Here is a 23,395-nt window from a genome sequence, read left to right as displayed (position 1 = left end):
CTAAGAGTTATTTTTTCCATATTAAATATCAACATTTTGTGCTTCAAGACCTGACTCAGTCTCAAAGTAATTTTAAGAGAAAAGAATTCAAAATCCAAAAGGGTGGATTGTACCAATGTCAACTTCCTTACCATAGTTATGTAAGATGTTACCATGGGAAGAAGCTAGGTAAAGGGTACACGGGACCTTTGCCCTATTTTTTGCAACTTCCTATGAATCTGTAATTATCTAGAAATAAAAAGCTTTTAAAAGTCAAATTAAATATACCTCCCCAAGAGGTTCTAAGTAAACTCAAATAAAACCCAGTTTGTTTCAGGAGTGCAGTGTCATCAGCCACAAATGACTCTGTGCAAGTATCTACAGGCAGCAGGGCTCATTTCAAAACCATGATCAAGCAGCTATTAAGATCTACAGTTGCGATTAGGAAAGCCTATGTCATGTTGACAGGTGCCTAATTTGGTTACACTGATCATAAACTTTCAGTTATCTGGGATCACATCTTTAAAGTCACCTATAGGCAATACATTCTTACAACTGCTTCCCGTGTGGTGCTTACACAGGAATCATGTATGGACTTAATTACTCTATCTAACTGTAATACAACAATGTGTTTGTGTCTTCTTCCTCCACAACTATGACCTGCAACAAGAATTGCATCCTGTTCATTTCATTCTATCACCAAAACCTAACTCACAATAGTTCTCAGTAAACAGTCATAGAATAAACAAGAAATAAACCAGTAATTAAGTTATTTTCTTGGACTTCTCAGAGTGACTTTCTTTTCTGATACAAAGGCATCCAAAGAAACCTTAGCGTCTCTAATTTTGGAATCAGGATTAAATATTACACATACGTGTGTGTGCGTGTGTGCATGCGTGAGTGTATGGCAAAGTCTCTGAAACACAGGGGTTTAATCTCTAAAGATCTTTATAACTACTTGGTTTTGATTTGTTAAGTTTCTTAAGATACCATAACTCAGTTTGATTTAGAATAAAACAGAGAGGTCAGGCTTTTTCAGACAAAAAAACCAACATGAATTGTTCAACACATCCACCCAGCTTCTGCCCAGTTAGTTTTATCAAGTGCCAAGAAGAATTGACTTCTTTCAGAAAACAGTGATAAAGCATCACCTTTGGATTCTTCAATATTAACTGATCAAAAACGATCATGATATGGCGATTTCTCCAAATTCTTTATCTCTTAGTTTATTAAAATACATGTTTTTCAAATAAATATTCTGAACAACCCAAATCAATCAAAGCAGTGAGATCACAAAGCATTGCTTCTTTCTGCAAAGAAGGCACATCATTAGCTTGTACAGAAAATCCAACAGCCACACCGAAGTCAATTAGGCTGCCTTAAAGACTCGACGGAGGCTACTCACGATCCCAGAGGCACCAAGGACTCCGCAGGGTCACCCATCTGAACAGGCTCAGAAGCTGGCTTGATCCTTAAGACCTCTGCAAAGCCATCACCAAACCAGCACGTGACATGTGCTGTGTCTACTGTAAAGTAGAAAAGACGATCCTGGCAGAGTTTCCGTCGATACACAGACCGAGGGTCGGCTGACAGCACAGCCTCGATGGCACACCTTGCTTCCTCCGCTGACTGAAAATAGTTAAACGAAGCCTGACCAATACCTGCAATAAGAAGAACACAACTTGGGGATTCCCCTGGCGGTCGAGTGGCGACGACTCCATGCTTTCACTGCTGAGGGCAAGGGTTCAGTCCCTGGGCGGTGAACTAAGATCCCACAAGCGGTATGGGACGCACCCCACTCCCCACAAAAAAAAAAAAAACTGACCTTTCTCTTCCCATGAACTGTACACTGTGATGAAACAACTTTCATAAACAAAACTTTGAAAATAAAGAGATTGATTTAAAAATCAAATGTTCTGTTTAAACATAAAGCCTTAGGAAAGAATGAGTAGAACAACCATCCAGGGGCAGGTGAAATCTGACATCTCCTTGGCAACTAACTGGCTACTTCTTACAGGAATTACCGCACCCACTTTTTAATGGGCCTCCTTCACTCTGGACAGCTGCTTGGAATCTGCTTGTGGGCTGGAAAAACCAGATAACAATGTTTTTTAACAACCATGTATTAGAGTAAACAGGCTCCAAGTTAAAAGCCCTGTGGCCTCTCTCTTCTGCAGTGAAGTGCGTGCCTCTAGTGCTGGGACTTTATGGGGACAATTTCTGTGCTAAGACACTCTTTCCTTCTTACTCCTGGGCTCTGTGACAGAGGTCGAGCTATCCATCACCCAACAGGTGAAACAAGATGAGACATTTCTCTACTCAGATAGTGAAACAGATGAAAAAGCTCGATCTACACAGGTACAGAGCAAGCACAATTTAGCTTCCGAACGCTGTTTGAGAACTCCAAGAGCTACTGCCACACGCAAACAAGAGGCCCAATTCCTGGGCAGCAGCCGTTTTCAGTGAACACTTGACTGAGTGCCTGGCACTCACTGTGCTGAACAAACAGTTGTTGATTGAAAGCCATCAGATGATGACGTTGCCCAAGTATGATTTTATACGTCTACGTTTCTTTACAAGTCATAATCACAAATACTCTATATAAAACTGCCCTCAGGGTTTCCCTGGTGGCACAGTGGCTGGGGGTCCGCCTGCCGATGCAGGGGACGCGGGTTCGTGCCCCGGTCCAGGAAGATCCCACATGCCGCGGAGCGGCTAGGCCCGTGAGCCATGGCTGCTGAGTCTGCGCGTCCGGAGCCTATGCTCCGCAACGGGAGAGGCCTCAACAGTGAGAGACCTGCGTACCGAAAAAAAAAAAAAAAAAAAAACTGCCCTGAGAAATAGCAAGTTTGCCTAAACCTCCAAGTAAAAGCTCATCTCTCATTCAGAAACAAGAAATGTAAAGTACCTGGTTCACCTGAGCTGAGGTGCTCAAGGTCCATCTCCGCATGAGGAGTAAACCGGACTCCCAAGGTGGCCACGGGAGCCTCTCTCACCCAGGTGGGGACCGCACTGCGGTGGGCTGCACCAGCTGCCCTGGAAGGGCAGAGAAGAGCCTCGGGCGGCATCTCCGTGCTGTGTCCTTGTGCGACCACAGCTGCTTCCCCTCTCCTCAGCCTGCTGTCTGCTTGTTCCTCTGAAACGCTCTTCTCCAGGCAACATGGGCCACTTTGCTCTTCTGCTACCCTAGGACTCGGACCACTTCCTGATTCTTCACCCAAATCTGCTGCTCTCTCCCTGGGCTCAGGTGAGCTTTGCTGGATTTTTGCTGAGTTGTCGTGTTTTGCGTTGTTTTCTCCTGAAGTTCTATCTTCAGGACATTTAGGTTTCTCCTTAGTACAACTATAGAGCTGTGGTTCCTCGTACCCTGAGAGCTGTTGGTCACAGTTATCAGTCTTGCCGTCACACTGGGACACGGTTTTTGGTTTACATTGGTTATTCTGTAAATTAACGTCCCCTAAAGGCTCAATCAAATTTTGTGGCGAGTCATAATCAGCTATGTAGGGCTTTATGTCTAGTACAGGTGTGCCATGAATCATGTCAATTCCAGAAAGGTATATGGCTCCACCTGTAATGTGAAAAACATCCTCTTAGAAATATTAACAATGAAGAACAGTGCAAACAACTGGAGAATCAACAACATCTGCTTAAAGCCCACCAAGCTTACTCACAATTCTCTTATGCACCAGGCCCTCTTATACCTGGTGCCAACATACAGTTTTCTTTCTACCTAGAAACCCATTCTCTTCTTTATCTGTCAAACTCCTACTTGCTCTTCAAGGCTCTCACGAAACACCTCCTTTACAGAGCCTTTCTGGCTCTTCCAGACATAAGCATTCTTTCCTCTGGGTTCCACAGAGGTACCTGTGCCCGAACCTCTCCTGAAGCCCTCGTCACATGGTCTAGCAATGACCTGCTTAGAGTCTCTCCCCCTAGACAGTAAGTAGGTCCTCGAGCACTAGGTGGGGCCATCTCACCTTTGCATCACTGGGGGCTTCTAACTCTGTTCCAGACACATCAGAGTCCTCAATATATCTCTGTGGGACTGATGATGGTTTCCAACGTGTCAAACAGAGTCTAAGGTGGCCCCATGATGTCACCTCCTGGTGTATAATCCCCTCTTCTTGAGTATGACTTGATATCACTTCAGTGACTACGCTATGTTATCTAAGACTCCTGTGTTTGCTAGCAGGTTCACTTGAGAGACTCCCCCTGTGGGCTTGAAGAAGCAAGCTGCCTTGCTGGGAAAGCCTGTGTGGCAAGGCACTGCGAGAGGTCTCTAGGCACTGGGGGCCACCTCTAGGAGCTGGGAGCAGCCATCAGCCAACAACCAGCAAGAGGCCAGGACCCTCAGAACCACAACTGCAAGGAAGTGAATTCTGCCTATGACCAGAGAGGGCTTGGAAATGGATTCTTCTACAGTCAAACCTCCAGAAAAGAACTCATTCCACTTCACTGCAGCTTGGTGAGACTCTTAAGTGAGGACCCAGCTAAGCTGTGCCCATACTCCTAACCTATAGAAACACTGTAATGTTTTAAACACATAATAAATGTGTGCTGTTTAAACTGATAGTGCATGGTAATTTGTTACACAGCAATAGGAATCTAATACTCCACTGAATAATTAAACAGGGCACTTCCCTGTGGCGCAGTGGTTAAGAACCCGCCTGCCAATGCAGGGGACATGGGTTTGATCCCTGGTCCGGGAAGATCCCACATGCTGCTGAGCAACCAAGTCTGTGTGCCACAACTACTGAGCCTACACTCTAGAACCCATAAGCCATAACTACCGAGCCCATGCGCCACAACTACTGAAGCCCACGTGCCCTAGAGCCCATATGCCACAACTACTGAGCCCACACGCCACAACTACTGAAGCCCACACGCTCTAGAGCCCACGTGCCGCAACTACTGAGCCCATGTGCTGCAACTACTGAAGCCAGCGTGCCTAGAGCCCGTGCTCCACAACACGAGAGGCAATGAGAAACCCCACTCATCGCAACTACAGAAAGCCCGCGCACAGCAACAAAGACCCAATGCAGCCAAAAAAAAAAAAAAATTAAACAGAACATAAGTCACCATTACCAAGTATTAAGGAAAGGTCCCCTGTTGTCCCACTTATACAGCTGCTGTTCAGTTCCTTCTACTGGGGCAAAGTCTACTAACTTGATCCTTGGAAAACTGGCCCAGTGAGAATCAAAAACTGCATGTGATCACATTTGATCCTATCTCCATTTGAGAAAAACATGACTAACAAAGGAATCTGATTTCTAAAACATGCTTATTGTGAATGAACCTGGAACTTTGGAAAGAAGATTTTGGACTTTCTAAGTGATGGATTATGCCTAATAATGTCTGCAAAAGAAAGAAAAGCACTGGGGCACAGGTGAGAGTTCATGGGATTTGAAGTCAGACAACCCCCTGGCTGGATGCTATTCGGTAAATTATCAAACATCAAAGAGCCTCAGTGCCCTCATCCATAACATGGAGACTGCTACCTTATCAAGCCCATGAGCCACTGTGAGATACCATACATGAACACTCTTTATAAACTGCAAAGCACCACACAAGCACTAGTCATCCTCATAACGCTTATTTATAAGAGTGTCTACAGCGCTACTGTGTTTGCCTTTCACCTTTCTGATTTGATCTTCCCCATTAGAATGCTAAGATCCTCTGCAGGGCTGGGATTTTTATCTAATCTGCTTGCCACTATATCCCCAGCACCTAGAACAATGGTTGGCACATATTCAGTGCTCAGAAAATACGTGTGGGTTGCACGAACGACCATAAAACGTTCCAGTACTGTTACCCAAGTTGTGTGTTACCCAGCACACCCAAATGTGCTGATCAGGTCCAAGGGATTCAAGAATGGGAGGCTTTCAGAAATGAACGACTCAGTAACACGTTTATATATGAACACGTAGTTAAATCTGGTATTCTACACAGGTTCTCCCACAATCTGACAAATGTTCAACCTATGGTGTATTCATCCCAGACCCTCTGCCTCACATCACAGTGGACAGCGGCACTACAGCCACGATGCACGTTCATTTCCTCAGGGCTGCAAGGAAGAAATGATCCACCACACTGTGGTCAAATGTGCTGACCATATATGCATGTGCAACCAGTTACTGTGCATTAAATTTTGAGAGTGTCCAGTAATTTTTAGATCATTTTATATTTACTGCATTCCAAGTCAGAAAAAATTTGGTTACTAATTTAATGATTATAAAATCTTAAGAGTTACTTTTAAATAATTTAATAACTTCTGATAAATATAATGATATAAACTAACTCTGAGCATCCTATGAGAGCTTATTCCAAAGTGTTTCAATGCTGACATTCTTTTAATCGTTTCATTTTCCTCAATGTCTGGTGGTTCACAGGGGCTAACACCATTGGTACTTGTCTCAATAACAGCCAGTGCTGAATACTATGTTGATTTTATAAGACTTCTTTTGGTTAAGGAAAAAGTGGTAAAAGTACAAATTACCTTCGACCTTTTCCAGTTTGGCTAGGGTCAGTCCTATCGCATTGGGACGATGTGGGCTCCTTGTAGAGAAAACGCCAGTCTTCACACCATTCAGCCTAGGAGGCTGCACTTTTGCCTTACAGCTCAAATGACCATTTTTGTGAAAAACAAACAAAATCCTATTGAAAATAAACCAAACCACTGAGTAAGAAAAGAACACAGTCAATCTATCATAATGATTTGAGCGAGAAAAAAAACTTTAATTCCCCACAAATTAAAACAGAAAGAATGCTTCTAATGGTACTAAAATATAAACAGTGGGGGAAAAAAGAGTAATATCATTCCCGTTTTTTGAAAGAAGACAGTCTTATCTCTATATCCACTGCCCGTAACACAATGACTGGCACATGCTAGGACCTTAACAGGCTTTTGTCAAGTACCTGAATAAACAATATTTCATGGGTCTAGAGCAGGGTCCACAAACCTTTTCTGTAAAGGACCAGGCGGTAAATATTTTAGGGTTTGCAGGTCAACGAGTCTCTGCTATAAATAATTCAACTCTGCTGTTGTAACACAAAAGCAGCCACGGCCAACACATAAATGAATGCACGTGGTTATGTTCCCATAAACTTACTTACAAAAACAGAAGATGCGATGGGTTTGGTCCACAGGCCATAGCTTGCTGACCCGTGGTCTAGAGGACAGAATAATGACCCACGGACAGAATCGAGAAGGTCTACAGATTTCAGCTCAACAGAAGTCATTCAACAAAACTGGAACCAACTGCAGATGGAATGTGCCCCTCAGTGGATCCCAAGCTTCCCCGAGGGTGTCCAAGTTATGCAGACAATCACATGCATGAATATAGTACAAAAATCCCATGCAATAGACAAGGGTGGTCTGGATGGCAGTCTCCAGGGTTGCCTCCAACTGGAGTACTTTACTCAAGGGCAAGTTATGGTCCAAAGTACCATTTCTAACTATAAAACAACTTACCAAACATGAGAAAACTGTTCTAAGCCCATCAAGGAATGTTCAGGATTATTAAAGATGCTTTTTCTAATCCTCAAACAAGCCCGTGAATGGCTACAAATGGATGGCTGCCTTGGAGTACCATTCTTGGCCGAGAAACAGGATTCCAAGTAACCAATTGGCTCAGTTAAAAGATTCCCTACAGAAGAAAATTAGATAAGAAATCATTAATGAAAAGGTCAAGTAAAGATGTAGGAAGACATGTTTTCTTTAATGCATCGATTTCATAGTTTTAAAATCTATTAGATGTTATACAACTATAAAATAAGATTCTTATAGCATTCAAAAATACATATAAATATCCTTATCATTACATATATCATTGTTATCAATACATCCCTTTAGATAATAAACTGGAAAGAGTATTGGTCTAAGAAAGAAAGAATGAAAGGAAAAATTCATTTTTAGAAGAACTACTATGACTATAATTCAAATTCTATGCAACCATTACTATGTTATGTGACCTTGGTTAGGGCTAAGAGGGTATTTCAAACCGAGGGAATAAGCTGCACAAAGTTAAATGAGAAATTTTATAGCATAAGCAGGGAACAAGCCATTTTGATTGGCTGGAGTATGAAACTACAAGGCAAAGAATAATGAAAGATAAGGAGACAGAGACTGTATATAGGTTAAAATGCTTTCAATTGAAAACAACAGAACACACGAAAAAAACTAGTTTAATTAAGCAATAAAGGGAGTGTATGGGATCACAGTACTAAAATATCTAGAGGCAGTATAGATTTCAGGTTAGGCTTGCTCCAGCAGCTCTCTGCCCCACTAGAATGTAAACTCCATGTGGGCAGGAGTTTTTCTGTCTTACTGATTGCTACGTTCTCATTGTCTAGTACTTGCCTACAAGAGGATAGGTACTTTAAAAATTCATGCTACATGGAGAAAAGGATTATGTAAGTCTAAACTGATTAAAATGGAAAGTGAAAAAGTGAAAGAAGAATGTGTGTAACATAATCCTATTTATGAAAATTTTATGTATTTACCTAACTAAACATGTACATATGTATGTCTAGAAAGCTATCTAGAAGGATATTCACCAAAATTTTAACATTGGTTAAAACTGGTGGAGACTTTAAACTGTGTCCTTTTCTGTTTAGGCTGGTTGTAATCCCTCTGATATTGGTATCACTGCACCATACAGGCAACAGTAAAAAGTCATCAATAATTTATTGGCACATTCTTCTATTGGGATGGTCGAAGTTAATACAGTAGACAAATACCAAGGAAGAGACAAAAGTATCATCCTAGTATCTTTTGTTAGAAGTAATAAAGATGGAACTGTGAGTTAAAAAAAAAAACTGGTGGAGGGATTGTTGGATTATTTTTCTATTCAACTCTGTAATTTCTATAATATTTGAAAATTTTACAATAATCACAAATCATTTTTAAAATGTTTTAAACCAGTAACTCAAAAGAAGAAAAAACTGGCCAGGCAACATCAATATAGGTTTAAAGTAGGTATCTGCAACTAGCATTTTGAATTTATAGATAACTTTTTTTTCCACATTTCATGAAGGCTGTATTAGCTTCTTTTAAGAGATGATATAAAGACATTCTAGAACCTCATTTTATTTCCAGTTTCCATTAAATCTATCCTATCAGCACAGGTGGGCAGTGAGACTATAGGCCTGTCCTTCACAGCACCTTTCGTGACTTTTCACTTATAAAAACTAAATTACGTGATACATATAAAATATTACATGCAACATATATATAATAAAGCATAATGTTAAAATGAAATCCTGTGTACCACCACCCAGCCCAAAAACTAGTGCTTTACCAACAACTTGCATCTTTTTATGTTGCCTCTCTCCCTACCTTTCCCCTGAATGTGCCTGAACAAGAGCCTGAATGTGGTCTTTATCATTCATTTCTTTTCTTAAATATGATTTTATCACATGCATATGCATGCTTAAACAACGCTTCATTTACTTTGTCTTTGAGTTCTATAAAAACTGGTATCTTCTCAGACCTGCTTTCTCTCTCTCAATATTATGATTCTAAGATCCATCGACACTGCATACATTTTTGATGACTTTACATTTTTTTCCAACTACATTTACAGGCACTCTTTTTTTAAAACCTTCACCTATGCTCTGTGGAGTTGATATAGTAAACATCTTAAAGATGAAGGAACTGAAGTCAAACAATTCTCTGGTGTTCATAAAAATATCATGAAGAAAAATGGCCAAATAGGGCTCCTACCCTAGTCAGTTATGTTCTGTTTTATTTAACAAACACTTTCCAAGTGTCTACAATTGCCAGACATTGTGCTAAGTTTGGGGGAAAAAATACAAAACAAGAACTCTTTTCACAGTGGAGTTAACAGTTGATTGAGAGAAACTCACAATATGCTTCAATATCATGGGAAATGTCTTATCTGTAGTAATGATCAAAGACTTTTGCCTTTGACTATCTGATTGGGGGTCTACAAGTTTATAACTAACTTGAGCTATCACTTCATTGAATCAGTCTATACCTGTTTTTCACAGGCTATACATATGCTCTGATAAATATAAGTTGTAACCAATTAGATTTATTCCAACCCTGTTTGTTCACCTCTATAAGAACATAAGCAAGATAATACTGGGTGAGCAATGAACTGAACGAGCTACATTGGAAGGAGTCCCTCAGCTATGTCACTCTCAAATGTTTGGGACCACTCTCAACATATCAACTATCCATCTAATAAACGTCGGAACTTAACCATATTCTAATACGTCTGGAACTTATTTATTCTCTGTGCCCCGGTTCTTGGGATATTAAATGCTACGAAATATAAATGCTCAATAATTTCCAAATATAAATTCTGCTTGAATGCTCTCCTTGAAGTGGAGGCCTGAGAACGTCCACCCAAGGGAATTCTGATCTTCTTCCTCTTGCCTCATATCTCAAAAAACAAACAAAAAGAAAACATTAAGCACCTACCATTTGGTAAGCACTGTGCTGAGTGCCTGGGAACAGGCATAAACAAGAACCAGTTCTCACCATCAATGTGTGCAGTACATTGACAGAGTGGACAAGTAAATCAACAATTAAATCAAACTGCCTTACATACATGCAGAATAGGGAGAGCGCAGGTATGCCAGAGTAGTACTGGCATGAGAACCACATGGAAAGAGGGAGAAGTTTCCCTGGGGCCTATGGCTGGTATGAAAAGAGAAAAAGGACAAAAACAACACAGGGCCGTAACACTAGCTGTGTGACCTTGGGCAAAACTGCCTACCTCTCTAAATCCAGTTTTCTCAGCTATAAAACAAGGATAATCATCCTATCTTGGAAAGATGACTAAAATATGTAAAGTACCTAGTACAACAGAAGGTGCTCAGCAAGGAGAGATTTTTAAAGCCCTTACACAGGCTTTTCCCTCAATTTAACAATATTACAACTGTACTAACCATATAATTTTTAAAAACCCACAAGTTATTAACGCAGAGGTTTTCTGTACACAAGTCTTATCAACAAGTCTTGTGTAGACAGAAATGTCCAGGTCCTTTTCACCTCTTGCCCAGACTATTAAATTACCCTTGTTATAATTTGTCTTCCCTCTGCCAGTCCCTCCCCTCCTGAAAACACACTACACCAGTCCTCCAGATTCTGAGTTCCTTATGTCTCGCTACTCTCTAAACTTTTTGTTTCCCACTATTAACAGATGTCATATTTCTTTTTTTTAATTTTTATTATTTATTTATTTAAATTTATTTATTTATTTATTTTTGGCTGGGTTGGGTCTTCGTTGCTGCGCACAGGCTTTTCTCTAGCTGCGGCGAGTGGGGGCTACTCTTCCTTGTGTTTGTTTATTTATTTATTTATTATTTGGCTGTGCCGTGTCTTAGTTGTGGCATGTGGGAGCTTTGTTGCCACATGCAGGATCTTTGTTGCCAGGTGCAGGATTTTAGTCGCGGCATGCATGCGGGATCTAGTCCCTGGCCAGGGATCGAACCCTGGCCCCCTGCACTGGGACCACAGAGTCTTAACCAATGGGCCACCAGGGAAGTCCCCCATCCAACACTTCTGACTTACAGCTCCCGGACCCCATGCTCTGTAGACCTCTGAGCCCTGCTCTTTCCTGCCTGTCAAAATATCAGACCTGGGGCTTCCGTGGTGGCTCAGTGATTAAGAATCTGCCTGCCAATGCAGGGGCACGGGCTCCAGTCCTGGTCCAGGAAGATCCCACATGCCACAGAGCAACTAAGCCCATGTGCCACACCTACTGAGCCTGCATGACACAACTACTGAAGTCCACGTGCCTAGAGCCTGTGCTCTGCAACAAGAGAAGCCATCGCAATGAGAAGTCCACACACCGCAACAAAGAGTAGCCCACTCGCCACAACTAGAGAAAGCCCACGTGCAACAACAAAGACCCAAAGCAGCCCAAAATATAAATAATTAATTAATTTTAAAAAAACTATCAGACCTATAATCTGGCAGTATGCAACAATTTTTTTTTTAACAGGCACAACCGTTGACCACATAACAATACCTTTTAGAAATTCAAGTTAAACATTTAGAACATACACAAAGATTTTAGTTTCAAAACTTTCATTTAGAACAATGAAAACCAGCAATAACCTAAATGCCCAACAATAGAGAACTGGTTAAATAAGAGCACATCTATAAAACAAAATAGTGTGCAACTTCTCAAAATTAACATTATTAATTGCCATGGAAAGATTTTCATGAACCTTAAGTTTTGTTTTGTTTTTAATAAATGTAGAGCTGGGATTCAAATCAAAGTTTTGTTTTATTCTTTTAAATTTATTTATTTTATTTTGGCTGCATTGGGTCTTCGCTGCTGTGAGCGGGGGCAACTCTTCATTGCGGTGCACAGGCTTCTCATTGCGGTGGCTTCTCTTGCTGCGGAGCATGGGCTCTAGGCGCGAGGGCTTCAGTAGTTGTGGCTCGCAGGCTCAGTAGTTGCGGTGCACGGGCTTAGCTACTCTGCAACATGTAGGAATCTTCCAGGACCAGGGCTCGAACTCGTGTCCCCTGCACTGGCAGGTGGATTCTTAACCACTGCGCCACCAGGGAAGTCCTCAAGTTTTTTTTTGAAGTTATAAAACAATGGTGTCGCATATCACCTCATGTTTCTAATATGTAGGCACTGAAACTATTATGGAAAGTAGACACCAAGATGTTAACAGTGGTTTTCTCTGGGTAATGGCCAACTACTTTCATCTTTTTTTCCATTTGCTTCCTCGGATTTCTAAAGTTAATATATTCTGCCCTAAAAATAGGGGTGAAAATAAAGAGAAACAAACGCATGCCATCTTTCAATGCCCAGTTTAAAACTATTTCCTACACTTCCTGCAGCACAGGTTGCTTCTCTCTTGTGGCATTAATCCCGAATCGGCAGAACACCTGATGTATATATCCTATCTCTCATTTATGGGTGAGAACTCCCCAAGACAAAGGCTGCTACACTGCACGTGGCTGTTCTGCCAAGCCCAGGCCACCTTAGCTACCAAGAACAGAACAGGAGAGATGATGTCATCCCGCTCGCCTAAGACACATCACGTGGTCTCCTAAGCACATGACCCGTGCCTTCCAATAACCAGGAAAAACGACCCACGTCCATTCTAGGTCTCGCATTTGCCGTCCCTCCCTGCAGTGAAGTCGGTTCCCTGCACTTAGGGCTCTTCGGAGTGCGGAACCTTCAGCCTCTTATAAGTTACCTGTCTCCAGAGCCGGCTTCACGCACCCGCACGAGGTCGCTGTGGGTCGAGGGCCGGTCTCCTCCAAGTCGCGCATGGCTAGTGGTCTCACAGGTGCCCATCCAACGCGTTCAAGCCTTCCGCTTCCGGTCTCCATGCATGGCGCCTGCGCAGTGCAGGAGAAGTGCGGTGCGCGGCGGGCGGAGCCGGAGGCCACCGCTAGGTGGCGATTAGGGCCTGGATCCCTCGTTCTGCTTCTGAACGTGTGTCTGCTGTATCGCGCGGACCCCTTGCAGTTGCCCGCCTTTCCAGGGCAGTCAGAAGCTCCAAGTTACCACCCTTTCCAAGGGGGGGCACGTCGATGAAGATTTATGCATAAAGATGTCTCTCTCGAAATAATAAGCAACCTACATATCCAGTGCATGACGCTAATTTTTAAATAAAAAGAATATGTATATACAATTAGCACATAGCAAGACGATCGGATGTTATTAAACGTTAATTCTTCTTGAATGGTGGGAATACACAGATGGTCATTTATACTTCTCTGTATGCTCCCATTTTTCCACAAGAAAAACGATGTTTTGTCAGAAAGGAACCCCAAGTAAACCTTATTTCAAATCTAATGGATGGGTAGCCCCACACCAAATTAACGGGTAAGAAGTGGGGACTGTTCCTTGTGCTCCATATCTCACGAGAAATGAAGCGAGAATGAAACTGAGTCAACATGCCATACACATTGAGGGAATTGTAGTCGTTGTTTCTGGGCAGCTCTAAAAAGTTGAGGGCCAACAAGAGTCAGTTTTCATCCCATGCGATGACCAATTATCCCTGCACAGCTAGCCTGGCCTTTTACCCACTTACTTGTAACGTCATCTCTCACCTGTGTATTTATCAAGTTCCTCTGTATATATAATTCTACTTCTGAGCATTTTATCCTGTTGCTTCATGGGGAGAGGGGGGACATACTGCCTGAAAAATAAATTATTCAAAACCGTAAAACTCCACAGATTGAAAAGATTCAACAACCATGAAAAGCTGTTCCTAAACCTGTTCATTTGTCATGAACTAACAGACCACTAGCAGAAAGTAACCATCATAAGGAGCCAAAGATTTAAAGAGAAGATTATGGGTTTTTGTTTTGACATTTTGCAAAATTCAGCAAACATTTTAATTTATACATGAGAAATTTAATTTAATTTATACAAGTGTTCAAAAGTGTATGCATTTCAATTTATTGCAGGTTATTTGTGAGAGAATTTCTGCAGGTAAAACATGTTTAAATTTAACCAACAGTAGCGTGTCAGTGTATTTAAAATCATGAGAAAAATAGAGAAGATTGTAGGTTTTAAAACAAAAACCTTAAAAATTGATAAAATTCATACACCTACATGTTCTCTGATAGTTTCTTTCCACGTGAAAATTTGGAAAAGAATACCATTATTCTTTTTCGAGGAGGGAACAATTCTGGGCAGCTGATGAAACAAGAACAAGTTTGAGAAACACTGAGCTACTATACACGTTGTAAAACTGAGGCCGTAATAGCTGCAAATTGCCACTAGATGGGGGTGTTGCTAAAAGTGATAGTCTTGCTTAATTTGTGGACAGACTCCTGTAGAAAATGAGGTATTTTCCCTCCTGGCTTAAGATAACATATATAATGATAATCACACCAAAAATATATTACCAAGTGTGACAAGTTCTGAAATGCAAAGCAGAATTGGAGACACTGATGAAGTAGATTGCTACTTCATTTAAAGGAAAAATTTCTCTTTATGGAAAACAGGAACTTAAATATGTAGCCCTTTCATTATATGATTTGAAATTTCTATTATCCTGTCTAGAGTATATATGATTGTATAAATAACCATTATATATGATTATTTTTAGTTTATGAGACAACCCTTTCTCTGGAGCTAGGACCTAGGAATCTGCCTTTAAAAAACCCGAATGATTCAAGGCAGGTGGTCATCTGTCTACACTTTGAGAAACACTTCTCAGTGTAATGATTCTTAATCTTTCATCTGAGTGAAGGATCCCTTTGAATATCAATTAAAGCTTTGGATCTTCTCACACATCATATTAGATTTAATATCATAAGATTCATGGATTTTAAAGAACAACTATTCTACCCACAAGTGGAGGGTAGCACAAAGTAGGGCTAGATGGATTCTTGCAAAACTTTAATTCTATGACATCAAGGTTCTAAGTCAAGAAGAAAACTGGAACATTTTTAGATACACACTCGTGTTTGAATGAGAATAGTTAGAAAGCAGAGTTTGTATGTCTATATAGGGAGTGGGATAAGAAGGCAAGCAGAAAGGGTCCTAAAAGGTAGAAAGAGAAGACCCCTCTTCCTCTAATGTACTATATTTCTTCATATCATCTACTTCCTTATCTCTTTCACCTTTGTGCCCCTGTACATTGTACATATGCAAATCTCGTAAGATTCATCTTAATGAAACACTTTTAGCACTTGAGGTTTCAGTTTACTCTTTTTTTCTCTAATCTTGACCCACCCTGGCAGGTAAAATTGAGACAAGATTTCCAAAGATTGAAAACCATCACAAAGAACACTGAGGAAGTTAGATGAGACTTTGGGTGAGTACCCATCCTCTCTGCAGTTATTCCCTCATCTGTAAAATGGGAATGATAATCACTGCCCAGCCTATTTCAAAGATTCTTGTGCAGATCAAATTTTAAAAAGTGTATTTGAACGTACAAGTTCTGAAGTGCCATCCAGATGTAAGGGACTATCATATGGTGTGCTGTCCTCAATATCTACTGTTACCTGAGTAATACAATGGGATATGAGTAATCATTGTTCAATTAATATATGCTGAGGGGGGAAATTTTATTGTGGGAGAGGGTGTGGCAAACAGGAGGGAAATAGCATTGTAACCTCCCACCATACCAGTGGTCCTCGACCCTAGCTGCACATTAGAATCATCTGGAGAGCCATTAAAATACTCTAAATCAGGGGTCCCCAACCCCCAGGCCATGGATCGGTACTGGTCCTCAGCCTGTTGGGAACCAGGCCGCACAGCAGGAGGTGAGCAGTGGGCAGGCGAGCCAGTGAAGCTTCATCTGCAGCTCCCCATCACTCACCATTGCTCCCATTACCTCCTGAACCATTGCTCCCATTACCTTTCCACCCTCCGTGGAAAAATTGTCTTCCATGAAACCCATCCCTGGTGCCAAAAAGGTTGGGGACCACTGCTCTAAAGGCAATGTTGTAGCCTAGATTGGATCCAGAAGCAGAAAAAAGACATTAGCAGAAAAACTAATGAAATCCCAATAATATCTGTAGTTTAGTTAATGGTAATGTAACAATCTTAGTTTAAGTTTTGATAAATGGACCGTGGTTATATGAGATCTTAACATTAGGGTAAACTGGGTGAGAGCTATATAGGAACTTCTGTACTACCTTTACAACTTTTATATAATTCTAAAATTATTCCTCAAAAATTATTTAGAGCAAAAAACAATGTAAAATATAAATATGTCTTGATGTCACCCTAGATAGGTGAATCAGAATTCCTGGGGAGGTGCCTGGGCAACTGTGATTTTGAAATTTTCCCCAGTGGTTCTAATATATGGTGAGGGTTAAGAACCACTGTTCTACACCATGAATGCTTGAGAGACTGGGATCCTGTCGTGTTCTTCACTCTAGCCTAGTACCTAGCACAGTGCCTATATGGAGAGCTTGCATACTTGTGCCCTTGCTGAACCATTTGCAGAAATCTCCTTTATTTTGAGTCCTCTGTAATAACAGAAGGAAAACTGAAAACAAACCTCTTCCCCTCAAAAATATTGGGCTGGCCAAAAAGTTCGTTCGGGCTTTTCCGTGACATCTTACCAGGGAAGATTTTCAGACATGTTCCTGCCCAGAATAGTTTCTACTCCTGCCCCCAGTCTCTCGTCATTTTCAGTTAATCCTGACCATTATCACCAGATAAATATTCCTGAAATACTAAAACTGCCATCTCTTTGTTCAAAAGTCTTATTTAGTTCCCCATTACCTAAGTAAATAATATACTTCTTAGTTAGGCAAGCAAAATTCCATACAACTCCAATAATACAATAATTTTCAGCCTGCTAGCCTGCTATTCCACATGGACCCTGCATTAACTGTAGATTGCATGCAGTTCTCTTGAACATGTCTTTAATTCACCCTTCTCTCTGTCACATACAATAATGCTGCTATCCTCACCTATATTACAAATCCTCTCCATCTTTCAAGGCTCCACTCATGTGTAATTTTTTCGGGTCACTCCAGCAAAAAAGTGAGCATTCCCTCTGTTGTATCTTCTAATTCAAATGGCACTGGCATTACTATTTTCTTTTGTAATTATTTGTTTTCTGTTTTATTCCCCCACGAGACTAGATTAAACTCCTAGTGGGCAAGGACTATGTGTTATAGGTCTTCTAACCCTCACAGTGCTTACCATGATGCTGTCCACACAAACACGTGATAATGATTTAATATACATTTTGCACAATTACAGTGTATAAAAAGTAAAAATAGAAAATCAAAATTCAAATACACAACTACATTCATCACTCCAAAATATCTTTGAAGGAGTCCCAGAATAAGAATTGTTAAAATTGTTAAATTGTTAAAAGCCATCTGAAGCCTGAATAAGATTTTGATGCTGGGCTTCCCTGGTGGTGCAGTGGTTGAGAGTCCGCCTGCCGATGCAGGGGACACGGGTTCGTGCCCCAGTGCGGGAGGATCCCACATGCCGCGCAGCGGCTGAACCCATGAGCCATGGCCGTTGGGCCTGCGCGTCCGGAGCCTGTCCTCCGCAACGGGAGAGGCCACAGCAGTGAGAGGCCCGTGTACCACACACAAAAAAAGATTTTGATGCTATTGTTACATTAGTATTTATAAGAAAACTATAGACTTCCTCAAATTTTAATTGTTCAGACTTAAAAATGGGAAAAGGGAGGGCTCAGTAATTTTCCCCTGAAAACAAACATTTATCTGACTAATTCTTAAGGGCAGGAAAATTGTTAAGTCTGTTCCCACCACTATCCTCTCCCTAATATACCTACACATACACACGCATGCGCACACGTGGGCGTGCACACAGACACACACACACTAGCAGGATGTTGTCTATGTGGTAGAGCCTGAAAAATCACATTAGTTCTCTCTTTCAGATATGGTCTATATATGGGGGAAAAACCACTGTTAAAATATTAATGAATATTGTAGAGATTTCTACCATATTTTGAGAAAAATCACATATAATGTACTAAGATGTGAATTTTGTTGGACAACTATGATGGTTGCACATTGTTAAAACAAAACAACTATAAATTTTATTTTCTGGTTGAATCTCTTGAGGAACGTTTGGAATTGCTGGTATCTCTGGTTCCTCTGCTTTGGGTTTTTCCTTCATTTCTGTAAAATAAAATAAAATACGAAAATACATTTAATAAATGGTATTGGGATGATTGGCTATCCACTTGGAGAAAAAAAACTCTACCTAACACTTTGCACAAAAACAAATCTCAGATGAATTAAAGATTTAAATATTAAGATACAGTAAATGTTGTAGAAACAATAGAATATTCCTGTAATCTTAAGATTATAAAGGCCTTTCCAAGCAGACCACAGACCAGAAGCCATAAGGGAAAAGACTGACAGGTTTGAATCATTAAGAATTAAAATCGTGACAGGTTTGAATAACTAAAAACTAACATTAAAATTTTGTCATATAGAATGCCAAACTACTATAAACAAAGTTAAACAACTAGAAAAATATTTACAACTTATATGTAGGTAAAGATTTAATGACTATTATTTAAAGAGATTTTTTAAATCAATCAAAAAGGTAGATTTCCCAAATATAAAATGGAACAAGGATTCAAACAGGCAATTCTCAAAAGAAAAAAACTGAATTCATAATAATCATAAAAATATGCCTAGCAGCATTAGTCATAAAAAAGTGGGAATTAAAACAATTAGGTTTTTTTTAACCTAGCATAATAGGTGTAGATTATTAAAACAATCATGTGCAGTGTTGTCAAGGGCATGGGCAACAGGCACTTACATAAATTCTTGGTTTCTGTGTATTGCTACAACATTTTTGGAGGCTACTCTGACAGAATGTATCCAGACTTTAAATGCTGGTACCCTTTGGCCCAGCAATTCAACTTCTAGGGATTTGTCCAAAGGAAGTAATCAGACCAACTTAAGCTTCCAGTGCCTTAGTTTCCTTATCTATAAAATAAGGATAATATTATTCATCCACTAGGGTTTTTAACACTGAATAAAGTGATTCACATGAAATGTTTAATACAGTGTCTGGCAGATAGAAAGTGCCAAATAAATGTTATTTAAATAAATGTTACTTCCAATGATTTCATTGAACGTTGCTGTAATAGTAAAACTTGGCAGTAATCTAAGTGTTCATCATTATAGGGATTGGTTGAATAAATTATTGTACGTATAGTACTGTACAATTGTTACAAAAGATGTCATTAAGATGGCCACAATATATATTGTATGTGAAAAAAAAGCAGGTTATAAAATGGAATGTATTGTATTGATACCATCTCATTTGTTAAAGCAAAACAAAAACTTGACCTTGGGGATCAGAGATAGGAGATGGTATTATAGGGGACTTTTACTCTACAGTCACTTATATATTGCTTTAATTTATTATAATAAACATTATAATTTATTATTATGACAATTTTATAATCAGCAAAAAGGTAGATATTTCCACTTGTTTGGTAAGACAAAGCCCAAAACAAAATAAGCATTAATTAATTGCCCATCTTAACCTTGCTGGGTTTAAAATGAAACTCTTAGAATCGGGCACTGTGTTGATTAGAGCTGCTTCTCCATCAGGGGACTCCTGTCAGTACCAGTAGTGCTTCATATGTCCGCTTTTACTGTAATTTTTTAAAAGGTATTTCCTCAAAACCTGTATTACTTGGAATACAATAACCCCAGGTTTTTGTTGCACTCATATTTTAGGAGAAAGAGAAAATAAGCTACCAAAAGGATTTCTTTAGAACACAATTCCCTGGGGATAGCTATGGTCCGCTAGACAGCCCATTTCTTATACTGTGTACAATAGTGCACAAAGAGAATCAAGGCTCTCAGTTATGTCCCCGAGACAAGTCAAACTGAAGAAAGATCACATTATTTCTTAAATGCTATGCAGAGGAGAAAGCTTTTCAGGAGCAAATATTTAAATAGAAAGGGTTTGGGGTAAGCCTGGTAAGTCCTACAAGAACGAGTTCCCTATTACCAGGATCATATTTTATGTCTTTGTATCTCCCTCAGTAGCTTGTACCATGAATTTACTTACCTTTAGTTTTCCAGGAAATTTTAATTTTCTAGAAAAAAACTTTATTCACCAAGTTTTCTTGTTAATCTAAATGTAATTGTCCTTTAAAATATTTTGCACATAATTCACTCTATATGGGGTTCATTTTTCTTCACTGGCTAAAGCTTCCCTAAATGGATAGTATGTACAAGTACCCACTATACACACTTATAGTTTCAATGATTTTCTTTTAATTATATGGTAATATACCAACAGATATTGGTTGAATGAAAAACATTTTTCACTTGAAACTAGCCAAAGACATTGATGATACCCACTGAGATAACTGGGATAACCCAGGATTGTCAAAGAAGGCAATAAATCACCGCTCCAAGGGAGATAAACCTATCTGGTACTCTGATTATGAACAGGGAACACAAATAAGGGGCATGACACTAGCTTGACCCCAATAAAAAAAAACAAACCTACCTCAAGGAGAAATATAAACATCCTTAGCATCTTCCTGGTGTGCTTTAGGATCCTGGTCTTGGGGCCCACCTCTTTCTTGGCACAGCTCTGGAAAGCATTCTTCAGGTACATCCTTATCTTTATATGTCTTAGTAGAGAGGTCTTCAGGCCCAGGTATTTCTTGGTATATTTCAGGTGCATAGTCTTCAGGCCCAGCTGTTTCTTGGTATATTTCAGGTGAATATTCTTCAGACCCAGGTGTTTCTTGGTATATTTCAGGTGAATATTTTTCAGGAGCAGGTGTTTCTTGGATTGTTTTATGAGAGGGGGCTTTAGACACAGCGATTTCTTTATATGTTTTATGAGAAAAGTGTTCAGGTTCAACTGTTTCTTGGTACGTTTTTATAGAAAGCTCTTTAGGCACAGCTATTTCTTGTGCTTTAGGAACAAAATTTTCAGTCTCAGCTATTCCTTGACCTAGTTCAGAATTGTGTTGCTCAGGTTCAGCTCTTTTTTGGTATGTTTCAAGAGCGTAGCCTTTAGGCACATCTGGTTTGGGGTATGCTTCAAGAGGGCATCCTTCCAGGTCAGCTACATCTTCAGATGTTTTAGAAGAAAGGGCTTTGGCTGCAGCGGTTTCTTGGCACATTTTAAGAGAGAGGTCTTCAGGTTGAGCCATATCATGGCGCATTTGGGAAGGATGGTCTTGAAATACAGCTATTTCTTGGTACATTTTAGGAGAGAGGTCTCCAGATTCAGCCATATCTTGGAGTACTTCAGAAGGGTGGTTTTGTACTGCTGTTTCTTGGTATTCAGAAGAATTTTCCTGATGGATAATGCTTTCTTGACCTATTTCAGAAAAATGTTTCTTGGGCACAACTCTTTGCGTGGAGGCTACCGGAAGGAGAGCTTCGGTCACACTCCTGGGTGGTTCAGTTTCTTTCTCTGTAGATGCTGGTGCTTTCTCCATCATTTCCTTTTCTAATTGTGACAGAGGCTCCACCTTCGTTTCTGTATTTTGTTGTCTCTTTCTGCCTCTTTCACTTCTTATTCCTGTTCTCTGCCGCTTATGTTTTTTCTCTCTATAGAGAAATCAGAATTAGTGTCAGCAACAGGGCTCCAGAATTCAAATAAACATTTGGCAATAACAGTCCCAGGACTCCCACTGCCTTGTTGCACGACCTTGAACAAGGCACTTAATCTCTCTCTGGGCCTCAGTCTCCTTGTTTGTAAAATGAAGAAGCAGTTCTAGATGCTCTCAATTGTCGGGAGAGGAAATGACCCTCAGGACTTTTTGTCTTTGATGCCTTGCTCTACAGGAATCTTCTTGGTGAGTGTAGCGTGTGTGTGTGTGTGCGCGCGCGCGCGCGCGCGCGCGTTTGAAAGCATATACTTAAAGTTTGGTTATGGAAAATGTATTGTTGATGTTATACATTAATAGACTGGCATTCTTGTTTATATGCTAGTCTCTCTGGGTTTAGTCTATGTGAGTACATTTCTCTATACCCTGGGTAAACTGATATGATTGTGTTCCTAGATCTGCTGTGCAGGTCTGCTCCTCATCTGCGCAGCCTGCAGGTGAATGATGCATGTGGCTTGCTTATCTAATACAGTGTCTTGTGTAAAGCAGGCTGAGTGGCCAAAGCTGGGTCCACAGCTCCAAAGCTGCAAAAACACTTCCTTGAGGTAAAGCAGCTTGGTGGAAAGGCATGAGTGGTCATATTATACCTACTCTGAACCAATCGCTAAAGATCTAGAAGATGAAAGGATATGCATGGGTATTGCAACCAATGACAAATTGTTAGGTACTACAAATATAACCAAATACAGATGGCTAATATAGATGGACTTGGGGGAAGAAAAAGATACTATAAAAAAGCATTTCACCATTTTTCTAAACCTATTGAAATTCTGTTTCATGTTACCTGCCCCGTGGAGCCTTCTCCAACAGACCACAGGGCTGAAATGCTCTCCCTGCTTACCACTCCTATAGGATTTATTATGAGGATTATGCTTAAGGTAAAGAACATAGGCTGCCTCATCCTGTAGTTATTTCTGGAGAAACCCTATTTCTTTTAGTAAACAAGACAGTCTTTGGAGATAAAACCAGTGTTTTTTACACCTATGCAATGCTTGCAGTTCCTTGTACACTTAAAAAATGTATACCCTATTCTACTTTTGCGTGTTTGAAAATTTCCATAATTAAATTTTTTTAAAGGTTGTCTCATCAAAACCAGTTTGAAGTCAATATTAAAAAGGTACATATTGTAATAGTACAGTTTAAAATAAATATTAAGAATAATATAGAAGGTAAAAATGATATGGTACCTCAGCATTTGGAAGTTTAATTCCAAGTAACCAAGGTAACAAGATAAATTATAAAGTCCTTATTGTCAGATTTTAAAAAGATGATGTATGTGAATTCTTCAGGCAACATTATTATCCTAGAAATTAAATCCTAAATAATTTGTTATGTAGATCTCTAT

The 23,395-nt window shown here is 40.1% G+C and overlaps 2 protein-coding genes across 4 annotated transcripts in view; both read right to left on the bottom strand.

The window, feature by feature from the left end:
* Positions 1-1,175: 1,175 nt before the first annotated feature.
* TRMO (tRNA methyltransferase O) lies at positions 1,176-13,309 on the bottom strand. 3 transcript variants are annotated; one of them, XM_060153378.1, is made up of 5 exons: positions 13,174-13,309; positions 7,451-7,625; positions 6,476-6,633; positions 2,888-3,547; positions 1,176-1,640 (listed from the first exon to the last, which is right to left on the bottom strand). In XM_060153378.1, the coding sequence occupies exons 1-5, from the start codon at positions 13,307-13,309 to the stop codon at positions 1,381-1,383; spliced, it is 1,389 nt and encodes a 462-aa protein (XP_060009361.1). In that variant the 3' UTR covers positions 1,176-1,380. The 3 variants fall into 3 exon arrangements, with proteins under 3 accessions (XP_060009361.1, XP_060009362.1, XP_060009363.1); XM_060153379.1 differs by lacking the exons at positions 6,476-6,633; positions 13,174-13,309 and having other exon boundaries at positions 7,451-7,586; XM_060153380.1 differs by lacking the exons at positions 7,451-7,625; positions 13,174-13,309 and having other exon boundaries at positions 6,483-6,507.
* A 5,137-nt stretch (positions 13,310-18,446) lies between these two features.
* Positions 18,447-23,395, bottom strand: part of HEMGN (hemogen) — a 28,235-nt gene continuing 23,286 nt past the window's right edge. The window contains exons 4-5 of the mRNA XM_060153377.1: positions 20,931-21,991; positions 18,447-18,562 (exon numbers count right to left, since the gene is read on the bottom strand). Of these exons, the coding sequence (XP_060009360.1) occupies positions 20,932-21,991 (1,060 nt within the window). The 3' untranslated portion in view covers positions 18,447-18,562; position 20,931. The remainder of the gene's footprint in view (positions 18,563-20,930; positions 21,992-23,395) is intronic.

The sequence above is a fragment of the Lagenorhynchus albirostris genome, chromosome 7 (genome assembly GCF_949774975.1).
Source record: "Lagenorhynchus albirostris chromosome 7, mLagAlb1.1, whole genome shotgun sequence".
NCBI lineage: Eukaryota > Metazoa > Chordata > Mammalia > Artiodactyla > Delphinidae > Lagenorhynchus > Lagenorhynchus albirostris.
The sequence above is the reverse complement of the archived record's forward strand: the minus strand, read 5'-3'. Positions and strand labels throughout refer to the sequence as shown.